At 40.3% G+C, this 16,257-nt stretch overlaps 1 protein-coding gene across 4 annotated transcripts in view; it reads left to right on the top strand.

The window, feature by feature from the left end:
* L3MBTL3 (L3MBTL histone methyl-lysine binding protein 3) overlaps positions 1-16,257 on the top strand; it is a 110,994-nt gene that overhangs the window by 75,485 nt on the left and 19,252 nt on the right. For all 4 annotated transcript variants that reach the window (XM_069487602.1, XM_069487603.1, XM_069487604.1 and 1 more), the window contains one exon: positions 3,590-3,739. In XM_069487602.1, the coding sequence (XP_069343703.1) occupies positions 3,590-3,739 (150 nt within the window). The remainder of the gene's footprint in view (positions 1-3,589; positions 3,740-16,257) is intronic.

Below are 16,257 nucleotides of genomic sequence, written 5' to 3' on the forward strand. Positions count from 1 at the left end.
GAATACACAGTATTTCTAACATGATACAATTCACATCTCTGGTGCTCTTTTAAGTGACAGACACAGGAGTGATTCCAACTCCTTGAAAACATGATTACTTGTGGATTTCACTGTAATTCTTATCCTAGGGGTAGTTAACGGGAGTGGATGAGATAGTGAAGTACTTGGCCATGTCTGTAGGTTGGCTTGCCTGTAAGATCATCAGGTAAGAATTATTTTACAAAACTCTGTGACCTTAAGCCAATAAAATGCTTGAAGCAGTGCCTAGCACGTAGTAAGAATACAGTACATGTTAGCTACATGCAGTATAGAGGGCCGGCAGCAGCATCTTGCTAGAGGATGGTACTCTCAGATGGATTTCACTGTCATGGGTTAGGAATAAGGAAGTTCTTCAATATTGCAAGGCACTATTTACCCATATAGTGTAGCAGTTACAAGACAGCCAGGGTTCCTCATCTAATTCCATCAGGAACTAACCGAGTGACTCTGAGCAAGTTCCCCTGTTGAAGCCTCAGTTTCTACATCTGCAGCATGAGCGTTGTAATAGAAACTCTTCTCAGGGTTGTGAGAATTAAACGAGATAATGCAGGTAATTTAGCCTGCGTAATGCACTCAACCCATGGTCATTTTTGCTGTTGTCATCTTCATTTCACATACGACAAAAATCATCTCAGGAGCTGTGTGTGCTCATTGTTGAGTACAGGATCCAGCAGCAGAGCAGGTTTGGAACCAGGTTCCCAGTTCCACCTAGAGCCCCATCCATCCCTTCGTGCCTGTCCTGTCACTTGAACACCTTTTGCATTTTGTGACATCCTGTTTTTTCATCACTTCCCACTTCTGGAGCCAGCTGACTTTCCTCTCTACCCCAGAGTAGGTGTGAGCATGGGAGATGTGTCAGCCAGGAGACCCAAGTGCACCCAAACAGACGCTGCCACGGGGCTGTCCATCTTGAGGAATGATGTGAAGCAGGTCAGGCTTTGTTTGCAGCCTCTGTGGAATCGAGGAGTACAGGAGGGCCTGCGAGGGCCAAGACCTTAGAACAGTGGCACACAGGCCGTGTCCCCAGCAGCCTCATCCTGTGTGGGCCGTGTCTACACTGGTCCTACCCTGCTTCCTGCCAGGCCTGACGTGCTGGTCGTCGTCTTGAGCTATCAGATGCCCTTTCATAAGATTTTTTCTGCTCCAGTTAGACAGAATTGGTTCTGGTCACCTATATCCATGAGCTCTGATTAGTACAAGGATCCCATGAAGGATCCTGTGAAGCATTTGGAGTGCTGTGTTCAAAAGAGACTTCGTAGTTGGAGATGGGATTTCCCTCACTTGATTGCTAAATGCATAAAATTAAGGAATACAGTGTGCCCATCCCCAACATGATGAATATAACCGTGTGCTCCTGGCGCTAGTGACCTCACTGCCGTGACCCTGGGCAAGCAACATCTCTGCCTGGACAGCTGATAAACGTTCCACGGTTCCTGACACTGCCCCCAAATCTACTCCTCCCTAGTCATTCTCATCTCAGAGAATAAACAACAACAAAAAAGCGTCTCTGTTACTGGCCAGTTCTTCAAGCCAGAAACCTGATGGCCACTCTCGAGCCCTTCCTTTCTGTCATTCGTCATCTCCCCTCCATCCACGGGTCCTCTTGGGGTCACAGAAGATACACCACAGCTGACCACTTTACGTTTCCTCCGTTCTATAACTTTTCTTTCTTCAATTCTGCCCTGTTGAAATCTTCTTTCCCTCCAACATGCTAAGTTGTTCCTGTGTCTCCTATTTCCTGGAACGCTCTTCCCCTCGGTGTTGACCAGCCGTTGTCTTGCTGACCTTGAGGGCTCTGCTCAGATGTGGCTTCTCCACGGAGGCCCTTCCTCTCCCCATGATAGCATCCTCACCCCGTCTTCCGTGTCATAGCATCCTCACACCGTCTTCCATGTCATAGTATTTTATTTTCTTCATGGAATTTATCGCCATGTGAAGTTACCTAATTTATTTGTTTGTATAATTGTGTACTGCCCATCTCTCCCTGGAATATCAGCTTCCTAAGACCAGAGATCTTGTCTTTTTATTTTCCACTGAGTTTCCAATGCCCAGAAAGGTACTTAGCACATTAAAGATACTCAGTAAATACTTGTTCAACAAATGAATGAAATAAAGACCGATGTTACTTAACCTTTTTAAGCCTTACTTACTAATAGTTTGTCAAATGAAATGCCTGCCTTGTAGGATGTTGGGAAGATTAACTAAAATATTGCATGTAAAGCACTTAGCATGGTACTTGATATATCATAAGTGTTCCACAAATAGTACTATTGTTTTTGTTATTGTTAACATTATATAAAATTTACGTCAACACACGATCAGATGTTATTTGCTTTCTTCTTTTGCATAGATACCAGTGTAGAATAGCTATAGTTAAAGAAAGTAAAGGTTGCATTTTTGCTTATGAGATGTCTGTGATAAATTTTATAGGCCGTTATCAGAATCACCTGGGAGAATTTTCAAACTTTTTCCGCCTTCTCCCAGGAGGGTGTATCAGATTTCTCTTGGTGGAGGGTAGATACACACTGTTTAAAAATTTTCCTGGGTGATTATCAACTTTCTCAACATCACCTCAACTGAAGAAAGGAACACATAAGACACTAATGTAATTTACCTTAGGTCCAAACCATTTCCAGATTTGGGAAGGCTTGCTAAAAACAGGAAGGCAAGACAGGCAGTTAGTTGGGGGTGCTGCTGTATATTGGGATCTGGGATACAGAGGTCGCCCATTTGTTCTGCAGACTGGAATGCTGAGGCCCAGGCACAGGAGTGTGCTCACTAACACTGGACTGACAGTGAATGACCTCAGTTTCCTCTGCTGGGGTAACAGGAATGATCACCAAATGAGACCTTGAGAGGCCAGCCAGTAGTCACAGATGGAAGGCAGATGAGCTAGATGCGTCATGATCCAAGTTGGCCTCTGGTACTTTTTCATGTTGGAGACAGGATTAGCTATGGATTGAGATAGATAAATATATATATAGATAGATAGATATGTATATCTATATCTCAATTTTTTTTTCTAGGACATCAGGGATAGATCTGGACCTGGAGACAGGAATGTTCTATGGGGGATCCCCCTCCTTTGGGGGGCAGTAGCTGTTGAATAAAGGGAATTAAATAGCTTATGACCGCCCTGGGCCCAGAGGATCCCCTTAGGAACAGATCTACTCCACTGATCAATCTCTCTCCCCCACCTCTACCACCAACCCTCCAATAATGTCTTAAGCATTTCTTTCTTGGGGTTGATTGTTCCTAGACATTCACAGAGAGAGTCCTTCAGTGACCATTGTTCAGTTCCAAAGATTGCAGTGGATTACTTAAAATCTAGTGCAAAGATATATTGTCTTTTAGAATATTACTTAAGTTATGTTTGAAAGATAAAATATTTGTTACTATATGTCTAATCATACATATACACATATAAATATGTGTAACATAATCAGGTGAATTTTGGAATTTTATATTCTGTAGCCTGTCATTTTGATTGGAACAAGTTTAAGTAGGGTCTAATGGAAATGTTTTTTTTTTTTCCTTTTTAATCTATTAGTGCTGCCAACTGTCCCTATTCAGAAATCAATTTGAATAAAGACCGTATTTTCCCTGATCGCTTAAGTGGTGAGATGCCTCCAGCCAGTCCATCATTTCCAAGAAATAAAAGGACAGACACAAATGAGAGCTCTTCATCACCAGAAATCAGGTAATTAAAACGATAATATTAGAATTGTTTAGAAGCTCTCTGATTGAAAGAGGTTTCTATCTTAAATGTTTTTTATGTTCTATGGTGGTGTTTTCTTATAGATTGTTAAAAATATACCTAATTTAATGTGCAATGATGGTACGGATTGGTACTTGGACTTTTTTTTTTTTTAATTAGGGTTTATAAATGCATGTCTAAATCAGGCAGAGTTTTCTCTTACTTGTTCTTTTTTTTTTCTTTTTTTCTTTTTCCTACCTCTGCACCCCCGACTTGTTCTTCTTTTATTTGAGCCTGCTTGGTATTCGAGGTTTGAAAATTCCAGCCGTTTTTGCTGCATGCCAGTTCATATTTCTGTATAATTAATCAATACTTATATGGAGCCAACTTTTATTAGAAAGGTGGCAGACTCCTTGTGAAAACCAGACATTATTTCTTTTTAGTGCTCATTTTATGCCACATACTCGCATATATAATATTTCATTTAATTGTTAATATGTTAATTGTATTCTAAGCTCATTTAGTTTTGATTTCACTTGTAGAGTTGAGTTGGAATGTTTAGCCACAGTGGATTATTAAGTAAAAAACCGAATTTGTTTGATATATCTTTAAGTAAGTGGTCCATGCCCTTATATTAACAGAGGATAAAGAAAGCAGATTAGGAGAAAGATGCTTCTTGATGCTAAGGTTTTGGGGTCTCTTTTATGAAGTATTTTGGAACCTAAGACAATGTAATTCTTTATATTTTTTAACTTCCATTATTCTGGATAAACCAGGTAGACATTTGAATTAGTAAATATGATTCCAATTCACAGAAACATTATCAGAGTAATGGCATTTAAAGTCAAGTATCATTATCCTTATAATCGTTATTCTTACAGAAAAACAGTTTTGCCCTATGGATGGGGTAAGGGGGAACCACAGCTTCTTCAGTTATTAACAACAGTGGTGATTTTTAGAATTCCTTTTTTTTTTTTTTTTTTTTAATTTTTTTTTTTTTTTTTAATTTTTTTTTTTTTTTTTGAGACAGGGTCTTGCTGGAGTGCAGTGGCATCATCGTAGCTCACTGCAACCTCAAACTCTTGCGCTCAAGTGATCCTCCTGCCTCAGCCTCCTGGGTAGTTGGAACTACAGGCACATGTCACTACATCTGGCTAATTTTTCTGGGTTTTTTTGTAGAGATGAGGTCTCGCTCTTGCTCAGGCTGCTCTCAAACTCCTGGCCTCAAGTGATCCTCCCTCCCTGGCCTCCCAAAGTGCTGGGATTACAGATATGAGCCACCAAGCCCAACCAGATTTTTAAAATTCTTGAAACCATGACAAATATAACATAAACTCATTTACCAAATGGCAACACCCCAAAATGAGAATTGCTTGAAGAAATATAACTTTAAAGCAAATAAAACTTAGCAGTTTACATAGCAGTAATTACAGATACAGAGTTCATTGACTAAAAAGGTGTTAAGGCCGGGCGCGGTGGCTCACGCCTGTAATCCTAGCACTCTGGGAGGCCGAGGCGGGTGGATCGCTCAAGGTCAGGAGTTCGAGACCAGCCTGAGCAAGAGCGAGACCCGTCTCTACTAAAAATAGAAAGAAATTATATGGACAACTAAAATATATATAGAAAAAATTAGCCGGGCATGGTGGCGCATGCCTGTAGTCCCAGCTACTCGGGAGGCTGAGGCAGTAGGATCGCTTGAGCCCAGGAGTTTGAGGTTGCTGTGAGCTAGGCTGACGCCATGGCACTCACTCTAGCCCGGGCAACAAAGTGAGACTCTGTCTCAAAAAAAAAAAAAAAAAGTGTTAAGAATACCTAGAGTTTAGATTTCAAAAGCTAAGATATTGTTTGAAATATCAACAGAAGGGCTGGCAGGTGCCTCTCATATGCTTTTCAATAACTGGGCTCCAGGCTGGGCGCGGTGGCTCACGCCTGTAATCCTAGCACTCTGGGAGGCCGAGGTGGGCGGATCGTTTGAGCTCGGGAGTTCGAGACCAGCCTGAGCAAGAGCGAGACCCCATCTCTACTAAAAATAGAAAGAAATTATATGGACAGCTAAAAATATATGTAGAAAAAATTAGCCGGGCATGGTGGTGCATGCCTGTAGTCCCAGCTACTTGGGAGGCTGAGGCAGGAGGATCCCTTGAGCTCAGGAGTTTGAGGTTGCTGTGAGCTAGGCTGACGCCACGGCACTCACTCTAGCCTGGGCAACAGAGTGAGACTCTGTCTCAAAAAAAAAAAAATAAAAAAAAAAAAATAACTGGGCTCCTAGGCCAGATCCCTGGGGCCAGAGTCTCCTCACAGCACAAATGGATGGCTGGTTTGGATTATTTCTTGGGTTCCTTTTTAGCTCTAAATCCATGTGAGAATACGGTAGTTTTTATAGCAGAGCTGATCATTCCAGTGTTAGGTCTTCTCTTCGGGTATGGTCAGGGTTCTTCCTCATGGTTGTCATTTGTGACTAAGGGGACAATCTCTGATGGTTTAAGTTTTCTATAGTAACCCATTGGATGTTTCATATCTAAATCTTTTTTAAAATTATACGTATTTTTAGCCTATACCATCATTAGAGTCAGTGAATTCTGACTTGCCATTACTCTTCCTCCCCCCTCTCACTTTTTTGTAGGTTTTCTTCTAAAATGAGTAGGTTCGAAAATACCCATCCTCTCCTTAGGGTTTTAGTCAAAGCCTTTACTCACTGAGACCCTGTATTGACTGTCAATTAGGATTGTCAACTCTAGTGTCCACAGTAGAACGAAATGTGTGGCCCTGCCGTATGTCACTGTGTGTGTGTGTACAAAGCAGTACTTGAACTTGACAGCTGAGCCTACCTGCTGCTGCCTCCCCTTTTTCTGGCCCCAGGAGTCTGGCAGGGAATGAACACGTCTGAAGCAGCCCGTTTGCTAGTGATCTGCTGAAAGGGCTCCACTCGGAAGGTGCTGGGGGTAGCAGGTTGGATTACTGTTGAGATATGGGGCAAGACTGGTCTTAGAAATCTTCTCCCACCCATCTCCTCCCCATCCTAGAAGCTCCACATCTTCCATCCTGACTCACATTTCCCCAGGAGGTCAGAGAGCATTTCTACCTTCTTGTTGGTCTCTTATAAACCATAACTTTGAATGTAATCCAAGGCTAGAACTGATATCTTTAAAAGGTAAAGAAATGTCCTTCCATTTGTTTCCCAATGGGTTTCCTTTTTTTTCCCCCACCTCAGGAAAATCCTAAGCATGTTACATAATTACCGATATTACGTTTCAAATTGTGTGTGTATGTATGTTTTAATTTCAAAGTGTCTCATTTTATTATTATGAATGGTCAGAGGTGTCCATGTCTGTCTCGTGGGAGGATCCTGGCAGAGCGGCAGGGACCTGCCTCTGGCCTGAGCTCAGCCAGGACTGAGACGCAGTGGTAGGACTGAGCTCGCAGCCATCTGGGGAGGACTTCACGCCTCCCCATAGAAACCATGGAGCCTTGCTCTTTAGGGCCCAGGGTTGAAGTCACCTGCATAAATTCTTGACCCTCACTTTCACTTTCTGTACCAGCTTTGGCCACAGCTGTGGTTTTAATATGTAGGAAATGTAAAAGAGCTGTAACTTAGACTTTCCAGCTGTTTATATAGAATTCTATATTTCTTCCCGCATAAGCAAGAGACAGAACAGTAAATCAACAGCATACTCAGAGGCTGAAGAATAAAAAAGATGATGAGGATTCTGAGGTTTCTGCTTAATTAAAAAGGATTTAATCACTTAAAACCCAGAGGTAGTAAATAATCTCGTATTTCTTAAAGCTTCTATAATTTCTGATGGAGAAGTAAAACTAAATGAAAATAAAGTATTACGGATATATTAAAAATAGTTATTAAGCATTTTCTAGGTGCTATACTAAGTATTACACGAAGATGATTCTTGTTTCTTCTAGGTATTTTCCTCTAATGTTATTTTCCTAAGTAAATGTTGTCAGTGATGCAAACCTTTTTGTGTTTAGTACTTTCTTAGTTACAGTTTAAGATACATTAACCAATGAAAGACACAGACACTTTGGATGTAGAAAGTTGATACAAACAAACTTTTCCCCCCATTTAAGTTTAATGCTTTGCTTTAAGACATCATTCTCCAAGCATGACCGTCTCATCTCTTAATGTAGCTCTTAATATTAGTTATTTCTCTGATGTAGACCCAAGGAGCAGATGAATAAGTAGTTCAAGCCCAGCACCCCAGGAGCACACTCTAGTGCTTGCTTGTCCTCCGTGGAGGAGCACAGCCTGGTGGTTAGGAGCACGGGGCGCTGCTTGGATTAAATTTTGTTCAGTGTGTGATCTTGGATGAATTACTCAATAGCTATTTGCTTTGAATCTCATGGTTTGTGAGGATTATGTAAATGAAACCCATAAATGTAAAGCTCCTAGAGTAATGGCTAATAAGTGATAAGCCCTCAATAAATGTTAGTTTGTATTAATGTTGTTGAAAGAGGAATTACCTATTTGTTTCATAGTATTTCTTTTATTCCTTAGGAGTAAATGAATGGCTGGACCATTTCTTTGATATTCCTAGGTTAAACTTTTGAATAGATTGCTCGGACAAGATGATTCTTATAATATCGAATTATATTTTCTCTTCTTTTCCTTCAAAGAAAAGAAGAGATTATATCTCTTCTTGGATGTAATCACTTGAATATAATTCCCCACTCAGGTTTTAAGAATTTTTTTTTGCATAATCTTGATAATTTACTAAAATTTGGTTGCCAGACTTTGCTGTTGTTTTTTTTTTTAATACACTTTGGCATACAACAGACGGTTTGCACCCCCTGGGAACAAACCGTGAGGCAAGGATTTAATGATTTAATTGCAAGTAGTTTACTTGGGAGGTCAAGAAAATATCAGCAGTTGAGTGAGAGAGTAAGACGGGGAAGAGAAGGCAGCCAGAAAAAGCTTAGTTGTCAAGCTGGTTACCTCCATCCACAGCAGGAACACAAACCTGCTGGGAAAACTCTGGGGGTCCATGTAAACCACCCCTCTCAAGCCCACCATAGGGATGTGCGAGCTGAACTGCTTAAACTCCAGTCCCCTTCTGTCACAGAGTAGGGTGGTGCGTGTTCATTCCCCAGCACGCGGCCCCGCTGCATAGCAGGCAGAGCAGCCAGGGCCAGGGAAGCCCTGCGGGAGAGCAGCGCAGGTGGGACAGGTGGCCCTCAGGCCTCCAGCTGTGCCCAAGTGGAACAGGTGTCTGCTGCACCATCCATTCCCCACTCTCCGTTCCAGATGCCAGATACTTCCCAGAACGAGTGATGTGCTGGTGTTGCATTTGATCCAGGAGCTGATTTAGTAGTGCTAGAATAAGTTAGCACTGCAAGGAATGTATATCCTTTGCATGCCATAACATTATTGTAAAGGCCACCTGCTGGACAATTAGTTGCTGGGAAACTAATCTTCATAGCGGTCATTCCCAAACTTGGCATCACATCAGATTCCCTGGGACTTCCTTAAACTTCGGATTTGAGGGCCTGCCGCCGCCCACCACAGTCTTCCAGGCTAGAGCCTTAGAGTCCACTCCGGGCTTTCAATGACTTCTCATTACTGTAGAATTAAGACTGTAATTCTTGGCATGGCCTACAAAGTCCTGTGTTGTGTGGCCCCTGCCTAGCTCTCCAGCTTTGTCTCTGCGGGCTGTTTGTTCAACTGAATGCTTCTGTCACCCTGGTCCTCAGACGTTGTTTCCCCCCACCTAGAACCTCCATCTCTGCCCTCTCCTAGCTAATCTCTCATCTTCAGGCTTCAGATAAACTGTCCTTTCCTCAGGGAAGCTTTTATCTGACCCTCCAGACTGTAGACCAAGTCCCTCATTCCATGCTTTCATGTCACACGTCCTGATGCTCTTGACGTTTTTGTGTAAACACTTCTTCAGAGTCTGTGTACTTTGTTTGATGACGCGCTCCCTAAAGGCAGAGGCCTTATTACCTTATTCTCTGAGTTACCTGTAGCACCCAGCGTACTGCCTTGCATTCAGCGGTGACCTTGAGTCATCATCCATCAGTCTTCAAAGGAGACTTATCAGTTATATAGACTAAGAGGGTAGCCATATGCTTTTTTTTCATTGCTACGTTCTCAACATTGTGAGATCACCACACCAGGTGTCTAAGGAGTGATTATGAAATGATGAGATAAATTTCCCAAATACATACCTGTACTCTTTTATTAATTAGGGTGGTGTTTCCCAAACTGCTGTTTAGCTCCCTGGCGACCCACACAGAAAATGATACCAAAGAAATGACAACATTTACATCGCACACCAAGGAAATGGATGAGGCTGCCTCTCAGCCAGAGAGGGGCGTGGAGGGCTGCGGGGCTCAACGTCTCAGGGTACTCGGACCCTAGGGCTCAGGGCATCCTCGCTGGGAAGCTCTGCCCCACGTTACGATGGCTCCCACCTTGAGTCTGCTTGTAGGTGTGCGAATGCTGCTTGGATCTGTTTCCTGCAGAGACTTGTCAAATGGGTGGATTGAATTCCCACTGCCTATCTGGATAGAAATGTGGGCACACAGTCCTGTCCCGGTTATCCATTAATTCGTCAGAAGCCTAAGGAGTGTCTGTGGTGTGCCGAGTGCACTCAGTGGGAAGATGCTACCCTCGCTGGACGGCCAAAGCTCATCACAGTGCTCCAGGCAGCAAGATGGAGCGCAGGGCTCTACCAGTGAGTGGCGTAGCTTTTCCTGGGGACTGGTGACTTAAGTCTCTACCTGTCTGCAGGCGAATAAAAGAATATGTGTATTTCTCTAGATATCTTAATAAAACTGTCTGTAGGTCTCAAACTTTGACTTGCATCAGAATCATCTGAGGTGCTTATTTAAAATGTGACTTTTGAGGCACGGCTCCCAGAGATACTGGTTTAGGAAATGGAAGGTACATCCAGTAATCTTCATTTTTAACAAAGGCTCCCAGGTGACAGATGCAAGGGGTTTATAAACCAAGTGTTGGGAATCACTACTGCATGTAAACACCTTTCTCTGGAGTAATAATTCACAGTGAATTATCAGTTGGGAAACGCTGGGCATCCATCCCACATAGCCTTACTCTCATGAAATCTGTCCTACAGCTGCTTGTAATTGTGTTCTAAATTAGGTGCTATCTCTATAAAAATCACTTGTTTTAAGCTCCCAAGTTGTTTAAGCCTGCTTAGACATAACCACTGAAACACAATAAAGCATCTTTAAAATGCCTGCCAAGTGCTTGTATTTCCTTGCAAGGCAAATGCCCACTGCTAAGCTGATCTAATGACAAAATTCAGTATGTTCAGTTCATTACAGGCCATTAAAATGGCTTCTCAAGTTGTAGGACCAGCATTTCCACTATGAGAATTGCATAGAGCAGTGGCAGGAATTGCAGCCATCAATTGATTTATATTTTTAGCGCGAATCTAATTTTGTCAGTCACACCAAAGCCAAGTCTCTGTACCCTATTAAACAGATGGGAAAACAAGCTAACGTAAAATATGAAACTATAAGCATATATAAATCTATTTACTTTGCAAAACTATCACGTCAAGCTGAATAAAATTTAGAGCCAAAAATTCTATAAGATTACAAAAGTTGGTTAGTAATCTTTGGGAACTTGGTTTTGCCTCCTAAGGTTTTCTGGATCAGCTTAGCGTTGAATATTGAAGAAAGTAATTTCAGTGACTAGGCAATCTCTGGTTATTGTAAAGCCTCTTTTCCTTTTTTGTTTGTGGGCTGCTAGGTATGAATTAGAAGCTGTGGAAGTTTTTAAATATTCCAATTCTTGGGAATCTGAGTCAAATCTGTGTAGTTGTTTGTGTGCACCAAAAAGAAGCTCAATTTAAGTTAAAACACTCACAGTTTTAATGCCAACCGCTGTGACACCAAGGCAACTATTCAGAGTGTAAGGAAAAGATGACTGTGTTATTGTTATATGCCTGTGAGATTGTTGGAACAATATTGTAGCAAGATGTTATTTTATCTCCTTGAATATCATCAATTCCTAATGCAGGAGACTCTTTTATACAGAGTAGAAAAGCAATGACATCTGTTCTCTTTTCTACAACAACAACAAAAAGGTAGTGTAGTCTTACTCTTAAGATACATCATCTTTAGTTCCCAAGCCTCACCTTATTTGGTTAGGGCTTTTCATTTCATAAAAGGATTGATGAATTGCTGAAGGGTTTTTCCTTGATATCTTGATGATACCCACTGTATTTATTCACTGTATTCTTTCTATTATATTCTTTTACTAGCATATGTTCCTTATGCTAAAGTATAATTTAATAGGCTTATTAAGCAAAATGTTTTTATTTGTTAGATAAATGGTAAACTGTGTTTACCTCTCCTGGGCCATGTTTATGAAAACATCATTCAGTAAAACTATTGCCATTATATCATCTCAAAAGGAATTTAAACTTAAAACTCTTTATTTGAATGTTAAACATAGACATGAAAGTTTTGTTTCCACTGGTTTTATTTGCCATCTTCTCGAAGTCCCTTTGAAGGTGGTGACCTCCTTGTCCTGAAACTGTTCAAGTACTGTCGCCACTTCATTTGTAGGTGGCATTTTAGGAGCTGTTTGAGTATCCTTTTAAAGTTCCTATGACGTGTAACCCCTGAGATTCTCATTGACTGATTTCTTACCTGTGCATGACTGACAGCCCAGAAATTTAAAAAAAAAAAAGAAAAAAAAAATCCTAGGGGCATACAGAGACATCTTTTGATGTTCAAAACAGAAAAACCTGCATTTTTTATAGCTCTTTCTCGTATTCAGTGTCCCCACTTGTTCCTAGGAGGTACAAGTCCTTTTCAGTTCCTCTGAGGCCCCTATGAGACTGGAATTAGCTGTTTTGGAAAGAGAGAGGTGAGGTTATTTTAAGCTAAGCCAAACTAAGTAGTGAGCTTTTGCACTTGAGCTATGGTAGGATCGCTCTGATGTGCTGGGCCCTACAGTGACTGTTAATCCAAGCTTCCCGACTGGGATGCCCATGTTTCTACATTCTACATTGCATATTCTGCTGCCTCCATTCATGCTGGATTTAGAGCTCCATGCTGAAATCAGTAAAGCCCTGAATTGAGGCAGAATAATTCATTGTTTCATATTTTTTTCAATATTGCTTTTAACAGACTGGGACTGGTTGAAACATAATGGGTTAGGGATTGTTTTTATATGAAAAATAAGTAAACTGGAAGAAAATACAGCTGCGTGCATCAGCTGCCATCCTCTTACTATACATTTACTCTTCTAATGTTTGTTTCCCTAATATTTACCACAAAACATAATTAGAGTAAGATAGTAAGATATCTAAAACATGACACATAATTACAGAGAAAGAGAGAATGCCGACTCTTAAAGAATACGTTTTTCCATTCAAGTGGATTCCACTGTCTTAATTAAAAGCCGAGTGTTCTCGAGTAAGATTTCACTATGATTGTATTTCAGTTCAGGCTAACGAAATGGCCTGAACTGAAATAAATTGGTTCTTGAAAATTCTGAATCCCAAGAGAAATTACTATATTCCAGGTACTTTTCTAGGTGCTTTTCCCTACATGAGCTCCTTTAATGCCCGAAATGCCCTATGCTATGGAGGTGCTATAACTATTAATACATCCTTGTTCTACAAGCATAGAAACTCCCTTGGTTACAGCCCACACAGCTAGTTAGTAAAAGATCTGGGTAAGAACCCAGGCAGTCCGACTGCAGTCTGTGGGTAGAACCATTGCTCTAAAAGCTGTTGTATTTCCCTCCTTGGAAATGTAAATAAAAAAATAAATAAGTAAATAAACAAAAGCTATTTTAATAGTTGAAGAAAGCAGGTTAACTTAAAAAAAAAAAAAAAAGAGTAGATAATTTTATCCTGAAATATAAGTAATTCATAAATAAGAGTAGTTGCCATGCATCATGCTTCTACTAAAGTGCCTGGCTCTGTGCTAAGCCCTTTCTATAAATTACTTTACTCATTTCTTAACATGCCATGTTAAGTAAAGGATTTGCTATCCTTGTTTTACTGATGACACAACTGTGAATTAGGGAAGTTAAATAAGTACCTGCTGAAGGTCATGTGAAACTTGTAAGCAGCAGAGCTTAAATCTGAACCAAGCCTGTTTACTTCCAAAGACCAGACATGTAATCACTATTGCTGGGCTGCTTTTTCCGTGTTAAGATTCACATACTCATGTTTCAACAGCTTTTACCCCTTTCTGAAATAAAATTGTTGATAATGAAAAATGTGGATAAAGCAGAGCAGGTCAATAAGTTTTTATGTTGAACACTATTATAATACTAAAATACAGCATGAAAATATTTTTAGTTGTCATTTTAAAAAATCTGTCAAGAGGTGTATCTTATAGCTGCAGTCCCCAAGCCCTGGGCTGTGGACTGGTACCAGTCTGTGGCTTGTTAGGAACTGGGCTGCACAGCAGGAGGTGAGCGGTGGGTGAGCAAGAGAAGCTTCATCTGTATTTACAGCCACTCCCCATTGCTCCTGTCACCGCATAAGCTCCGCCTCCTGTCAGATCAGCAGCGGCATTAGATTCTCATAGGAGCATGAACCCTACTATAAACTGCATGCAAGGGATCTAGGTTGTGCGCTCCTTATAAGAATCTAATGCCTGATGAGCTGAGGTGGAGCTGAGGTAGCGATGCTAATGGTGGGGAGTGACTGCAAATACAGATTATCAGTAGCAGAAAGGTTTGCACAATAAATGTAATGCACTTGAATCATCCCGAAACCCATTTCTCCCCCATTCCCCATCCCATGGAAAAATTGTCTTCCATGAAACCAGTCCCCTGTTGCCAAAAAGGTTGGGGACCACTGTCTTATACTATGCTGCAGAGTGTATTGTAATATTACCCCAGAGTTTTGATACCCTCATATAATCATATTTTGTCTGTAATTGGAAGACTGTGTAGCCAGAATAACTCTTTGCTTAGGAAGTTAGGAAGTTGAAGTTCTAGAACAAGGATTTCATTTTTGGATGGAGAAAGAAATTCATCACAATACCTATTCAACCAGAACTAGTGTAATGAAATTCCTAACTTCATAGGAGAGAGAAATAATGGTTGCCCAATTGAGGAAAAAAATTTATTTTAGATAAAATACAAAACAAATAAGAATATAGCATCAAATTCTTCATCCTGTTGTACCCTTTAACTTCATATAACAAGGATACTTTATTTTGGAAAAATACAGGTGTAAAAATCAAAGAGTAATTGAATCCATTTGTGGATTTTGGTGTCAGGAAGACCTGGTGCTTTACTTGCCTTGTGAATTTGGGCTTAACTTCTATGCGTTTCAGTGGACATAATAATAGAATCTTCCTCCAAGGAGTGTTATGAGATATTGGACATGTACAGAGCTCAGCCAGTCTTTGGCTCGTAATATGTTATTAAGAATGTTAACTTTTCTTACTAATACTAACTCCTTCCACATGTCTGCGTGTGCTCAATTAGGATTCTGCTCACTCCAGCGGTTCTGTTCACCCATCTGTTTCATAGCGCCTCTTCTCACAGACTGCACAGATTGACCCCTTCTTCTGCCTTCCCACTTTCTAGCTAAAGGAAATAACACACAAGGGGCTTAGTCACTTTTAATTTTAAGGAATTTGCAGAATCGATACATTAATCTGAAATAAAACATTCAATAAATATTTCTTGTGGAGTTCTTCATTTGAATTGTGTTCAATAAGATAAATATCCAACTTTATATATTCCCAGGTTTTTATGAGTTCAATTTAATGAAATGTCATGAGTTAAAATTGGGAAAGTGAAAACTGAACATGCTTCTATAATGAAGCAACATAAGTAATGTAAGAACACATGGCTTCCATTTTGCTTCTCTTTTGGGATAATGAGAGATACAGGCATAAAGAAACCTTTTGGGTCAAAGATTTTCTTTTCATTTTCTCTCTCTGTTCTCGCTTAGAAAGTGATCTTTTTCTTACATTTCAGGAAATAAGTAATTGGCATTGTATTTGAACATAAGAGTACAGAGGAACTTTTCTCATGCTTAAGTCTTATATGCCTTCATTTTAACAAAGTTTACTTTGAAGGGATAGTATCCTTTATTAAAACCACAAAAGGGTAACTGTTGATTATCAGTAGATAATTCTGATCATGAAATATACATAAAATTTTATGACTTAAGTTTTAGCCTCTTTTTAAAAAACCAGTCACCGTCACAATGTCTAGGAAAGTCACAATAACTAATAGGGAACTTATTTTCTTTGACTGGGAAATGTCAATTTTAAATTATATCACTGCAGCGAATTATTCTTTCTAATAAATACTAACATAGCCACCCACAAACAACTTAATTCATTGGTCACAGTATTTACTGGGCTAAAATTTGTACACTCAGTATTATTTCTGCTTTAATATAAAATAAGTTTGTGAATTCATAGAAGTTAATTTTAGCATAGTAAGCTGATTTTAACATATTATAATTACCAAGTTTAACTTCAGCACTCTTTTTATAGAGAAGACAAAATTTTCTCCCAACACTTCAACTAATGTCCCTTCTCCAATCATCAGT

This window comes from Eulemur rufifrons, chromosome 15, assembly GCF_041146395.1.
Source record: "Eulemur rufifrons isolate Redbay chromosome 15, OSU_ERuf_1, whole genome shotgun sequence".
NCBI classification, from domain to species: Eukaryota; Metazoa; Chordata; class Mammalia; order Primates; family Lemuridae; genus Eulemur; species Eulemur rufifrons.